This window comes from Psammomys obesus, unplaced genomic scaffold (genome assembly GCF_907164565.1).
Source record: "Psammomys obesus unplaced genomic scaffold, mPsaObe1.curated_primary_1811, whole genome shotgun sequence".
Classification (NCBI taxonomy): domain Eukaryota; kingdom Metazoa; phylum Chordata; class Mammalia; order Rodentia; family Muridae; genus Psammomys; species Psammomys obesus.
Genome location: NW_026594428.1, coordinates 18,790,077 through 18,804,141, shown reverse-complemented (window position 1 = coordinate 18,804,141; position 14,065 = coordinate 18,790,077). Strand labels below are relative to the sequence as shown.

At 43.7% G+C, this 14,065-nt stretch overlaps 1 protein-coding gene across 5 annotated transcripts in view; it reads right to left on the bottom strand.

Annotated features, from left to right (window-relative positions):
- Positions 1–4,413: 4,413 nt before the first annotated feature.
- Atpsckmt (ATP synthase c subunit lysine N-methyltransferase) overlaps positions 4,414–14,065 on the bottom strand; it is a 17,260-nt gene continuing 7,608 nt past the window's right edge. For 2 of the 5 annotated variants that reach the window (XM_055619027.1, XM_055619026.1), the window contains 3 exons: positions 13,178–13,228; positions 10,293–10,441; positions 6,187–6,397 (listed from right to left, as the gene is read on the bottom strand). In XM_055619027.1, the coding sequence (XP_055475002.1) occupies positions 6,259–6,397; positions 10,293–10,441; positions 13,178–13,228 (339 nt within the window). In that variant the 3' untranslated portion in view covers positions 6,187–6,258. Of the gene's footprint in view, positions 6,398–10,292; positions 10,442–13,177; positions 13,229–14,065 lie in introns of all 5 variants that reach the window. The other 3 variants (XM_055619029.1, XM_055619028.1, XM_055619030.1) reach the window with 2 other exon arrangements.

Genomic DNA, 14,065 nt, shown 5'->3' with positions numbered 1-14,065 from the left:
AAAAAAAAAAAAAGCCTCTTTGGAAACATCCTTACAAATATATCTAGAGGGTTTTTCTCCAGATGATACTAAATCCTGTCAAGTTGACAATGAGGCTTAAGCATCCTACTCCCAGAAGCACATGCTGGCCTCTCAACACCCAGAATCTCAGTGTCTGACACTATTTGGAGATAGGGTATTTAACAAGGTGAACATGGGCTAGGGAGATGGCTCAGTGTGCTCAAGGTAGTGTTGCCTGAGTGTTAGCATACCTGTAAGCCTAGACATGACAGTGGGCGTCTATAACACTAGAACTAGGGAGAACAGCAGTGGGAGGGCACCTGGGACTAGCTGCCAAATTTAGCCAAACCCATGACTGAGGCTCAGTGAGAAACCTGTCTCAAAAAAAATAAAAAGGTGAAGAGCCATGGAGGAAGAGATTCAACATCAACCTCCAGTTTGCACTGGTGGGCGCACATGTACATAAATGTGCACAAACCAGCACACAGGCATGCATACCTCAACATGCACACCCTATGGGTACGCACACCCACACACGTGCACACACAGGGAGATACACATGCACACAAATGTGCACATAGCAACACACAGACAAGCATTAACAAGCACATCTCATGCATATGCAAATACACACACATAAACACACAGGAAGATGCACATGCACAGAAATGTGCACATATCAACACACAGGCATGTATACCTCAACATGCATGTGCACACACACGTGCACAGACACACACACACACAATGAATAAGTTTAAATGGGGCTAGTGACTCTGGATCCGATCTGTCCGGCTTCCCTATTAGGAGCTCAGGCTAGGAAGAGGATACAGCAAGATGCTAACTATCCACAAGCCTGGGTGAGACATCTCTGGAGAAACCAACCCTGCCGGGATTTGCACCTTGCTCTCCAGCCTCTAGAGATGAGGGCTATGTTTCTGTTGTTTAGCCCCAGTCTGTGTATGTTGTCATGGCAGCTGCAGTGAATACAGACCTGTGTGTGCAGTGTTGACTTTCTAATGTGGGTGATGTTTTTGCAGGGGAGCATCTGAGAGTGAGGGAAAACTATAAAGCAGTTCTGTTCTTAGAAGATACTGCTTCGCTAACCTTAGTTAAAGTGGGTAGAGGAAATCTGTTAGCTCTGAAGCCTTATCCTGCAGGCATATGCCTTCATCAAGGACCACCCTTTGCCTACCAAAGAGAAGCCTGATTCAAAGAGGCTCAGAACCCAAGCTTCCGAGCTACTCAGACACTGCTAATGTCTGGGTTCATGCAGTCAGACGGATTGGCTCATAGCAGCAGTGCCTTCCCCACGCCCTGGAAATAGAAACAAGGAACACACACGTGTATCTACTGTCAGGCAGAATTTAGAGACTGAGCATTGCATGTGCCTTCCCAGATGTGTCACTGACTATATGCCTTAGTTTATCCAACAGAGAAACGCCATGCCTCCACCGCAGAGTCCACGATCACTTAATTCTTCCCCACTTTTTCTGAAACAAGGTTTCGTGTAATCTAGGCTGTCCTTGAATTTACTATGTAGCTGGGCATGATGTTGAACTCCTGACCCTCTGCCTCATTGCTCAAGTGTAGACTCACACCTGTGAACCACCACACCTGTGAAGTTTCCTATGTGTGTAAGGCCTGTGGTGGACAGTTAACATATAACAGCAGTCATTATCAGAGGTTCTCAGCTACAGACTTCTCATCGCTAACCCCTGTGGGCAGCTTTGCCTCTCTCAGCTGCCATGGATGTGCACTGCGGTATGTGGGGATTGAAGAGGAAGAGCCTGACACGTCTTCATTACAAATTAACTTTCTCGGTCTTACCAAAATCAAATTTATGTTAAAAAGATTCTTTGACAAAATACAAGAAGATAGCAGTAAGTAATCTAACACTTAAGTGGATATGTGAACAAAAGGCCATGTGATAAAATGATCTGTAACATACTAGAAACCAGGCATAGGTTGGATGAGAGAGTTAAGATCACAAACAAGCAGCTTAGCCTGGCTTGTGATTTTGCCAGCTGCTACTTACAGGGATTTAGTCCAATGCATTCTGCTACACTGTCATTCTGTTAACTGTCATGCACACACAACAGAGTTGAATTTAAAGCAAACCCTACAAGATCCCACTTCGTAATGTATACAGCAAATTGCAGAGAATAGTGCAGTTTTCTGAGACCATTCAAATGCTTGGACCTGCTGCTTATTTTCCATCCTGCAATACGATGGAGAAGAAAACTAACTCAATGTCTCCCTTCCACCCTTGGATTAAACCAGGAGATCAATGAGCCATTGTTTGATCAATCCTTCCTGGATAATGTTCACACCATAATATTAAATTAGAAAAATAAGACATCTAATTTCCCCACCTATAAAGGTTATATGGTCCTTTTGTTCATGTTCAATTTGCATCAGTTCATTGAGTCACAAGTGTGCCGCTTCCAAGAGACTCATAATGTGTCATTATTACAGAGCACCTCAATCTAAAGGAAGGTGTTCTCCCTTAAGAGGACTCTCAAACCACTAGAGGTTCCAAGCTGAGAGTTGGCATTCTGTTATTTAGATGCAGCTGCCCTTTCATTTATATAACTATCCACCTTTCTATTTAAATATATAGTCCACACTGTCTTTAGGGATGATAAGTTCCCTGTGCTTATACCTGTTTTTCATTGGGTCTAAAAGTTACCTATTTTATAAATGGAGTCCTTCCAGGAACAGTTCACTCAGTCTGCGCAAAGAAGGGAAAACTGGGCTCTGTACCCAAGGACCTTCGGTCCTGTGCACTGGCTTCTCCCACTTGGGGCCATGACATGTTCAGAAGTCTGTTGACTTGTCCTTCCAATGAGCACTGGAAGTCCCTCTGGCCTCAGCCTCTAACTCTTATCTCTGTCGTCTCTGCCCAATTTTCATGTTCCCCAATCTAATATGGAGTCCAAGTAGCTGCTTGATCCTTTCTGCCAGCAAATCAACACCAACAGTATGCACAGATTCAGATACTCAGTCCTGTTCCAATCGACTGTAGAAAGTTTGGAAGGATGTTTGGTCCCCATACAACATGGTTGCTCTCTTGACAAGATTGAGAGTGGACAGTGTCCCTTAAGAGAGGATGAGGAACCATTAGTGACCTACACTGACAAGAGGTTTTAAGAGCAGTAATCATGGGCCAGTAAAAGGCTGAGTAAGGGCCCTTGTCACCAAACCTGATGATCTGAGTTGATCCCTAGGATCCACGTGGTAGGAGAGAATTGACTCCTACAAGTTGTCCTCTGCCCTCCACATGTGTGTAGTGGTAACCCCTCACTCCGAGGCTTTCCTGAGGAGTCACACCTCTAACTCCATTCATCAGCACCCTAATATTCTCACCACTTTGTTGAAATTATAGTGAAAAACTGTCATGAGCAACTTACATTTGTGAGGATGGGAAGTTCTGTCAGAATTAGACTCTATCTTATTACAGTGACCTTTGAGGACTGTTCAAATGACTCAGGAGGCCCTATGAGGAGTGGAAACCCCCCCCCCATCACTTTGTGACTGCAGGACAAGCCTAACTCAGGTGACCTTGTGAAGTACATTCTTACTGGACTTGAACCCCTTGCCCACCTACATCTTCCCGAGGATCCTCAGTGCTCTCCACAGCTAATCAGCACAGCCTAATGCCAGAGTGGGATGAGCACACTAAGCTCATTTAACAAGGACCCCCTGGACCAACATATGTATGAATGAGAAGTGACACTCGACCTTGCACATACTAGGCAAATGCTCTCCCAAGGGCTCCTCCCCAACTGCCATTCTGCCTTCTTCAGCTTTGAATTTTATCAAGATGGCACTGGCCCATGGTTACAATCTGTTTAGACATGAACCCTATTTTTGATGTTCAACATATTAGCCCTCATGAGTAAACTTGATCAGTGTCCTTAACCTAATAAACTGATAAAGATTCAACTAACCAGAGAGGAGAAGCCGTATCTCCCAGCAGGGAAGTCCTTGTTGCATTGTTTCCTTAATAAAGCATAACTTTAAAGACTAACTCTTGAGCCCACAGAAGGTGGTCAGTACACTTCCATGAAGCTCTGAGGTCATAGGACCTAGCATCTGCTAATTCTTACCATGGTGGAGAGGAAAATCACCGCAGTTTGATGCCTTTACAAACCCATCAGAAATATACATAGAAAACTGTGGAATACCTCCATGGTCCAAAAGACCCTACATGTACTCACTACATATGTGTGTGGCAAGGCACAGCAGTGGCCCCTCTCTAAGTGTGCCCAGAATATTACAGCAGTAGCTAGAGCAGGGGGTGACAGCAAGCGTTGGGACACCAAGATCTGCACTCCCACCAAAACCACCCATGCACATAGGACACACTCTCCACAGAACAATCAGAGGCCTAGACAGTGAAGAGGGCAATAGTCAACAAATTATTTAATGCCCACACCCTCTGTGTGCTCCTCACAAATACACAAAGCTTCTATTTCATCAGAAAACCTTACACACCCTAACAATTGCTCTCTGTCTCTGTATTCTCCAGAACTTGTGGAGGTCGGAATCAGCAATGTCTTTCCATCATGAACCAGCAGACATGTGTGTGATGAATGTGTGACAGAATGCATGTGTCCCCAGTTGGTCCTCTCAAGGAAACTATAAGATGTTCCTATTCTGATCAGTTTAGCTAAATAGTCAAACATCTTTTAAAATTAAATTCCCATCAGAACAGCTTGGTATTTAGGTCCCAGTGTAGGAGTGCAGCTTGATCTTTTCTCTGAGACAAACAGATGAGTTGAACCGCCATGCCACCAGTTGATACTCATTTTTCAGATCTATACAGCCTGTCTACTCACATTCAAAGGTTTTCCTTTACTTGTCTTCTATCTAAACCAGTCAAGTCTCTTCTCATAAATGAGAAATGTTAAATAAATGTCTATTCTCATAAGAGAAGTGACTAGCAAAAAAAAAAAATCTGTGACTTCCCTACATAGGCTTTCCCTCAGAGTCTATAACATAAACACCATTGGCAGACCAAAGACTGTGCATTAAGTTTAAAAACTGATCCCCAGACCCATGTTCACTGTCCTGGTAGCAGGCTGCAAGGCTCAGAGACAGTCAGTCACTGCCTAAGGCCTCCTGCTCAAAACAGAACCTCAGCTCAGATTCCAAAGCTCAGCCACTCACTGGTTTGTTTGCTTGGTTGCTTGCTTAGTTGCTTGGTTGGTTGGTTGGTTGGTTGGTTGGTTGGTTGGTTGGTTGGTTGGTTGGTTGGTTAGTTGGTTTTTTGAGACAGAGTTTCTCTCTGTAACAGCCCTGGCTGTCCGGGAACTCAACTTGTAGACCAGGCTGGCCTTGACCTCATAGAGATTTACCTGCCTCTGCCTTCCAAGTACTGGGGTTAAAGGCTACTGTTACGCTATTACTAACTGATGCACAGGCCCCAGAGAGAGCTCACAGTCACTCACTGTTAAGCCCTTACTGACATCTCCCTGAGCCAAGGCTCTTTAAAAGCCTCATCAAATCTACAGATGTAAGACAGTTGTAACCAAAACACGTAACACTGTCAACTAAAGCCAAATGCAACTTGTCACCATTTCCCCAATGTTAAAACATGCATGTTACATAGTCCATTTACACAGAGTTGTATATGTACATATACATGTTCACTCAATACAGTACAGTAAGCCAACAGCCTTAGGGGAAAAATATGTCACTCTAAATATTTTAGATAAGTAATTAACTTAGCTACCAACTACAGAAAGGAGATGAGTCTCACTTATGAACAAAGCTATAGGAAACTGCAGACGTCTGCCTAAGGGCCCCTCCCTCTTCTTCCATGGCATTAAAACACGCTGCTGAGATGACAACCTTCTGACCCAAACAGTCTATTTATATCTTCATGCATCCTCAAGTACAGAAATGCAGTAAACCCATCCAGAATAGTCCACTAGGAGCAGATTTTACTGAGGACGTATCTCAAGTTCAAGGTCATCCTCAGCCAACTCAAAGCCAAGCCAGGCTACGTGAAACTGCCCTTTAAAAAGCAGCAGATTTTAAATAAACCTCAGTGTTTTTCTGAGCTTCTGTTCGTTTTCTCCAAGAGGAAAGGAAAGTGTGGTGACTTCTTGTTCGGTGTCAAGGAGAGATGGCTCTGCGGCAGCAGCTGCATCTAGGGCATGAAGACGTGCACTTCTCAGCTGTCTCCGTGAAGCTCTGCTGGATGATGCATGCATGCTCTGGCCCTCTTACCCCGTCCTCTGAAAGCGCTCATGTCATATGCCCACACAGTGTCAATGCCCTCTCCAGCAGTGTAGTCTGGAGTCCAGTGTGGGAAAGGGAATCGGCAGGCAATAACTCTAGCATTGTCCTCAAGTTCAAGCTCAAGTTTCTTCTCCAGCTGTGGCATCTGTGGAGAACAACAGCCATGAGGCTCCCTGAACACTGACAAAGGAGATGACTTCAAAATGCCTTTCTGCACCCCAAAGCCCCTGAAAATCCTACAAAACAAATCAGCTCAGGCACAAACACTTATCAAGCAATCTATTAACACAAGAAGACATATTAACAGCAGTTGCAAAGACACCTAGTACCGATTGTAAAATAACCTATTTCAGCAGATATGTATCATCAATTCTGCTTTTCTGATAAGAACTATGATGTGGCAATAGTTCAAACTCTATTTTAAATGATGGATCTGCTCAAGCACTTGCACATAGCATATGTCACATATTTAGGGCATATTTTTCTATACTTTTAACATCTCTAAATTGGGACACATCAGATAACTGTTATTATCCTAGAATTATGAGTGTTGGTTTTTTTCTCAACAATTAACAGTACACTGTAGCACCAACATTTAGAGTCTATAAATATTGTTTAATCAGACCCTGAGAAGTACACACATTCTACAATTAGGAATGGTTCTTAGTGTGTTTATAATATCCTGGTGATCATGCCCCCCTGAGGGGTGTTTGTTTCTACAAAGTGCAGCCAGGACCTCACACACAGTAGGCACCCCTCTCCCACTGAACTGCACCTGCAGCCACAGCAGTGAATTTTTAGCAATATTTAATATATCAATCTTGTATTCATTTTATTATCCAACCTACCAATAAAATGTTTTTAATATTTGCTGAAAGCATTGACATTTAATTACATCAACAAATTAACAGCTATGTAAAATTACCTGAAGTTTGTAAAAATGTTCTAACATCCTCATATTCTAAAAATGTTTGCTTCACTTTCTACTTTCAGTTGATTTTGAGATAGCATCAACTTGTAGACAAGCTTGGAGAACTGAACAAAGGACCCATATGCAGTCTACCCAGGGTGGAGTTCTAGCAGTGCCCCATTGCTCACCTCAGCCCTCTACCTCCAGGAACTGCCTCTAAACCTTTGAGAAGAGGCTGCACACAACACTTCTGTTTCTTACATACTCCACACGAGGACTGCCTCAGGAAATCTATCGCTCTACCCACGGTAACCCCATTACAATTCAGTCTCCTCCTCCCGGTGGTGTTCTGCACCAGTCAGGAAGAAGCCAAGACAGAGCAAGGCTCTGTGCCTAGCTGTATGTTTTCCTTGGTCTCCTAGTTTAACTTTGTAGTTGTTTTTTGTGGTAGTAAGGGATGAACCTGTGGTCTTGGGCATGCCCAGCCTGGCAGCGCTCTAGCACCCAGCTATACCTCCACTTCAGTCTCTTCTGATTCTTTGTCTTTTATAACAACAGACCAAATAACCTTCACCTCAGGTTCCCGATACTTGTTTCTGATAGCTCAGTGCATGGCATGTAGGTCTCTGGGCAATGCCCCTGCTGTAATCCCCAGAAGCTCAGGAGGGCTTTCTACTCCTGACAATTCCACTAAACAGGTTCAAGATGGATCTGGGTATCCACATAATGTACGTACTATATTCCCTTTACTGTTAGTGACCATTGTAGAAAACTGTAAGCATTTTTACTCACAAAACATCTCTGCCCTGTAAGTAGCCTACATTGAGGATTCTGACTAAAATCAATTTTACTATAAAGGCTGCAGAGGCAATGGGGTAACCATCTTTCCTCTCGATAGACAGCATTGTTACAAGGACATGCTTTCCCTTCCTCTGACCCTGTCTCCCTACCTATAACCTCTACCTATGGCAAATATGAATGTCCATATGCTAATGGCTCATTCAGTGGCTCATAAATCACTGCTGGCCTTGCTAAGGTAATGTTCAAACTGTCCAAATCTTGCCATGCATCCCCTCCAGCATCTGGCTTTTCCATCCTTGAAAATACTCCCATTAAAAATTTTGAGTACTTCCTTATGTTTTGACTCAACAAAATATTCCAAGCTTTTGTATCATCCCTTCTGCAACACTAGATCATCGATTCTCAAGGATCCTGGTTCCCTGGAGTGAAAAATGATACTCAGAAATGAAGATCTAAGCAAAAACTACTCCCTCTATAAGTAACCACAACAAGACAGAGAAACCAGCAGGGCTCTTGTGAAGGTTTTATTCTTGACCAGCATCTTATAAAAATGGTTTTGCAAAACTCCCAAGATATGGATGGAATAAGCCAAAATTCTAATGCATCATTAGAGTTGATAACAGAGAATAAATCCCATGAAGGAGAGAAGATTTCTATCCTTCTAGTAGCAAAGAAAGAATTAAAAAAAATTATTCCATGAGGGAAAAATTAAATAAGCAAAAAATAAAACAACATGCATTTTTCAAAATACCAGGTTTCTTATGGTAATTTTGTTCATAAAAAAGATAATTGTAAATGTATTCACATTACTATTCTTTTCTCTTTTATAGTTTCTTTTATTTTGGAGTGACTGTCATATGCTAAGTCAAGATAAACCTAAAAATGAAAGAAGCTATTTCAATCATGAGAAATTAACTGACTAAATTACACATAAATATGCATCAAATCTGTCCTGATATCACACACGAAGAGAAGCAGTGATGTGTTATGCCTGTCTAATAGAATTCAAAATTATTCATACAATTATGGGTATCAAAGTGACACAAACTCATCATATTCTAATCATATCTTCAAAACTTGGAGCACACACTGAATCAGCTAACAGCTTAAGACAGGCCTGTGGCTGACAGGTCATGCTGGCCCATGACCTGGCAGCCTCCTTTTTCCTCCTCTTTGCTCCAAGAGTGGGGACATGCATACCAGGAGGGCTTCCCAAAGCCCTGTCTGGTTATGCTTCCCTTCCCAGACAAAGCTCAGGCCTTGGGCAACTCCTCCCTGAGATCTGCCTGCCTCCTGGCCTTGCCCATGGTTGTGCACACCTGAGCTCCAGACTCTCCCTTGCCCACACTGAACTGCTCCAGATGGCTCTGCCTGCACCTCCCTCTCCCCCAGCTCAGCTTATGGCTACTCAAACATCCAGGAAGCAGAAGACAAGTAACTGGCCTTGATTCAGCTGCCTCTCACCAATGCTGGATACGCCCACTGCTGCTGCTGGGCTTCTCTTTGAAGCTGGAATCTGACATCTCTCAGCTAACCCGCCCTAGCCTGAGCCTCAATCTGTCGCCTGGACAGCCAAAAGAGCACATAACGTTTCCCAACTTCTAATGTCTTGAGTCTGACCTACATGAGGTTGTGGTCTTTTTCTGCCCTAACCATTTCCTTAGTCCTCTGCTGACCTTCAACAGCTCCTTCCCTCAGAAGGACCAGTGTCCTTTAGGTACCAGTTCTATTTTCTGACTCCTCTCAAATTCCCATCATCCTCATCATCTGTACTTACTTACTGGTCTCCAACCAATAGGCGCACACACCATTCAGCACTGTGCAATTGCCGGTCCTCAGCCTGGATGACTCTTCCAAGGTGCAGAGGACAGGAGTAAGTTTATTTCACATTATCGCTTAATGTTGTTATTGAAGTAAATGTTTGAACTATCCTTTATATGCTTCTATGGAAAAACATGTTTTTGCCACATGTGGCTTGTCCTTGTGATCATATACAGCATGAATTCATTTGAACTTTACTCATGTGGCCTTTCTGAAGCCTCAGAGTATGAACTGTCTGAGGCTCTGAACAAAGGTAGCCATTGCATGAGACTTTAGTTCACCTCATTTGTTGGCTTCATTTGCCCAGGTTCAACTGCCTCTAGAGCAGTGACAAGATACCTCAGGATATTCCCATTTTGTTACTCAGTGATGTAGTCAAGTGATAAGAAGCCCCTGTCTCCTATGCAGCAGCCATAACTGCTGCATGAGCAAAGCCTGTGGGCATAGACATTGTACAGTATTCACTAAAGGACAGGATCAGAGTGCTACAGAGTAGAATAAGACCCACTTCAAGGGCACAGAGAACAGCTTCACGGAGGAAGAGCAGCCATTCACGAGGTAGGCCTCGTGCAGAGCGGGCCTGAGGTCAATGAGAATGGATGGCTCCAGTTCTTTAGGAGAAGCACAGGAAAGTCCATGAACTGACAAGATGAAGAACTGTGAAGAGAATAAAATTTAAAAATGACAAGACAAGGTCACAAGTAGGCAGGAGCCACTCCATGCCAATCTCAGAGACCCATGGCAGGTTCAGACCTTTTTCCTAAGTTAGCAAGAAGTCACCAAGGATTTTATATTTGGAGTTTGGGGTTTTGGTCTCATGTAATTCATGCTGCCCTCAAACACACTATATAACCAGGGATTTCCTTGAATTTCTAATCCTGTGCCTCTGCCTCCCAAGTGCTGGGGCTACAGGCGTGCACCAACACATGTGGTTTCTGTAGCACTGGGGACTGAACTCAGAGCTTCATGCATGCTAGGCAAACATGCTACCACCTGGGCTATATCTCCAGCCTCACAGAGGGTTTTAAGCAAAGACCCAACTGTTCCACACTTGAAAAAGAGCATCTTGGTGCATAAGCTCAGGCTACATATGGGTAGTTGCAAGCCTCTCCATATTTACCAGGTCCAAATGGGACTCCTCACCCTACTCTGGTACATACTGTATACTGAAGCATTAGCACTAATTTCTACTTACAAATGCACTGTGATACTAGGAATAATCCAGGTGGCATCTGAAGCAGGGCTAAGGATTTGCAACGCAGCTGTCCTCCTCTGCACTTCCTTAAGGCTCCTCCAGACTCTCCAAGTGCCTATGAGTGCATCAGCTACTCTGAGACACTGTCCATGGCATGCTGCTTTAGAGGGTCATCTGCCCATGACAGGAGTACTGACCCATGCTCAAGAGAGTGGGGTACAATTTAACTGCATCCTCACATAGATAGGGAAAGGGCTTTCCTAGTGCTACAAACGTACTAGCGGGCAAAGTGGTCTCCAACTTCCCAGCCAGCATTCTCTCCTGCCCCTCACTACTTCCACTTGAGCAAAGTTTGATGTGGGCTGAAAGTGGGGGTTCCACACATGAACCTCGGCATTCCAGCTCAACAGAAGCCAGTTTTCTGTGCCCCTCACCAACCCACCATACACAGGCTGACTCAATCTCCTTTTCAGGAACATGAATGTTCTGTGAATTCCTGCTGCTCCTCTTTTTCCCTGCGAACAGTAAAATGCTCAAATTCCTTGGTTGAGATTTGTCTGTGTGTAGGGGAATAAGCAATAATTGCCAATGTATTTTTCAAAATAACAAGACTCACACTGCTCCTAAGGAAAACAGCCCCAACACAGTATGCAAGCCAACCCAGACTCAGGTGGCAGAGCAGCCTTAGTCACGATTACAAAGGCTGCTGCTGCCCCCTGCTGGGACAAGAAGGCATGGCTTCACAGCCTGCACCCCAGCCTAACTCATGCTCACTGGCAAGCTCGCTCACTCTCTCACTCTCTCGCACATTCTCTCTCTCCCTCCCTCCAGACAGCACAGAATTCCCACTCAATCTACTTTCTACTTTCCTACATTCAAGATACTTGTCTCCAATATGCGAATTGTTACATCTTAGAAGGAAAAACCCTAACATCCTAAGTAGTAAATCACCATCAAAATTCCCTATCTAGTCTATGACCCCAGGGCCTCACTGTGTAACCCAAACTTACAATAACCCTACTCCCTTGGCCTCCTGAATGCTGGGATTGTAGGTGTGATCCCAGGCCTGGCCCAAGCAAGTTTTTAAGTGACCGGAGACCTCACACCTGCCTTCACTTTTAGAACAAAAGTACAGTTACTCTCAAGGCCCATAACAGACATGACTAGAGTTACTTTTGCAATACTATCATTTCTGGTTTGAAAAAGCAAAGAATGTACCATTATACTAAAAGTTCTGATGTGGGGATAAATTTCTCAAGCAATTAAACACTATGTATAAAATCTCCAAGCAAAGCTAGGCATGACAGCACATGCCCATAACCGCCACACTTGGGAATCAGAGGCAGGAGAACCAGTGCAAGTTGACAGCTAGCCTGAGCTACATAGCAATTTCCAGGCCAGCCAGGGCAATACAGTGATTCTGTAGCTCAACAAGCAACAACAAAAACCTAAGGGATCAATAAAAAGTAAAACAACAGAAATTAAATTTTCTCTTTTTTAAATTAAAAACCGTATCAGTTATTATAGTGCCATTTCAGCAAACATCCAATTCTGCCAAGGTTATTATGGCTACAATTACAGACTTTGAAAAGTAAAAAGGAGTTGATGTCTCTGGTCTCTAAGCCAGCAATGACATAAAGCATCCTACCCTGACTGTCTCTGCAAAGACAATGGGCTGCAGAGGCCCATTGTCAGTACAATAGTGGCATTTTCACTTTCAAAGTACATAATCAAAGTTCAATACTCAGTTTTTTTGGCAAATCTGCGAATTGGAGGAAATTGAAACCAGTCAATGTTCATCCACCCTGAAAATTATCTCCAGCAAAATTGGAAGAATGATCAATTCAAAGGGAACATCCCATTAACTTCCCCAAGCGATTACAGTGGGGTGTGAGTGAGCAGCCGTGAAAATCACCAACTGTACTCAATGCTGGAACCTCATAAAGCAGTTTTCAAACTGTGATTGCTAAGCTTTGAGGGTTTTCTTCTCTGAAACTAAAGTTTTAAATTGTGGCTGAATCCTTAATGATTAAACTTTTAAGGTCCATAAGTATTTTATTAAAGCAATGAAGTGAAATCCAGTATTCCCTCAAAGTCACTGGAAGCCATCACTGCACGTGTGTGTGAGAGGTGATGTGTTGCATGCAGCTGATAGTGACAGCGACATATGGATCACAAGGAAGGGGGTGCAGACTCACCATCTGAGGCACACCAAAAATAACAACATTGGAGTACTGTGCAAAGGTGACCTGGATGAGATGGAGAACAAAGGTGGGTCAATTCTAAAATGTCGTGCATCACAACACACTTGCTTCACACTTGTTTCATTTGTTCCACATTGCCAGGTGGCAGATTTCACACATTCCTCCAAAGAAGAGCTCCCTTACAAGGCACAGCAAAAAGAGCACATTGCCAGTTAAACGCATCAGCTTTCCAGATGCATCCTGGGACTCATCCTCATCCTCACAGGGACTCCATCAGGACAGGATTCTGCCCTACTGCTGCTCAAACCTCCGAAGGCCACCTGCCTCACAGTGCAGTGGCTTCATGCTTCTAATCCTCTTACTCTTCCCTAAAACATTACATTCAAAATACAAGAAAATGGTTTTTGCAGCAGTTGAAAAATGGGGTAAAAGTGCTTTGCCAGTCAAAATTCTTATTGCCCAATAAAAGTCCTATTTACTCCATGGAGACCATTTAGTTATATACAGCCTGAGAACAATGCAAGCAAAATTCAAGTGTGTTTTTATAAGCTGCTAAGGACAGTGTTACAAGTGGGAAATTCTTATTTAAGAAGAAGCATTTTGTGTGAAGCTTTCCTAACTTGAAAGACAGGTTTTGTTTTTGTCCTTAGGAGTGCTGAAGTGTAGCTCTCCACAACTGAGGGTTTCTGATGGGGTGCTGGTAGGGAAGGACTCAGCTTTCTTTAAGGGGCTAGACACTGGGAGTTTGACCATGTTCCAGTGAGCATTTGGGCAACACAAATTGGACTTGTAGGGTATCTCCTCCTTCCCCTCCTCTTCCTCCTCCTCTCTCTCTCCTTCCTCCTCTTTCTCCTCCTTCTCCTCCTCCCCTTCCTCCTCTTT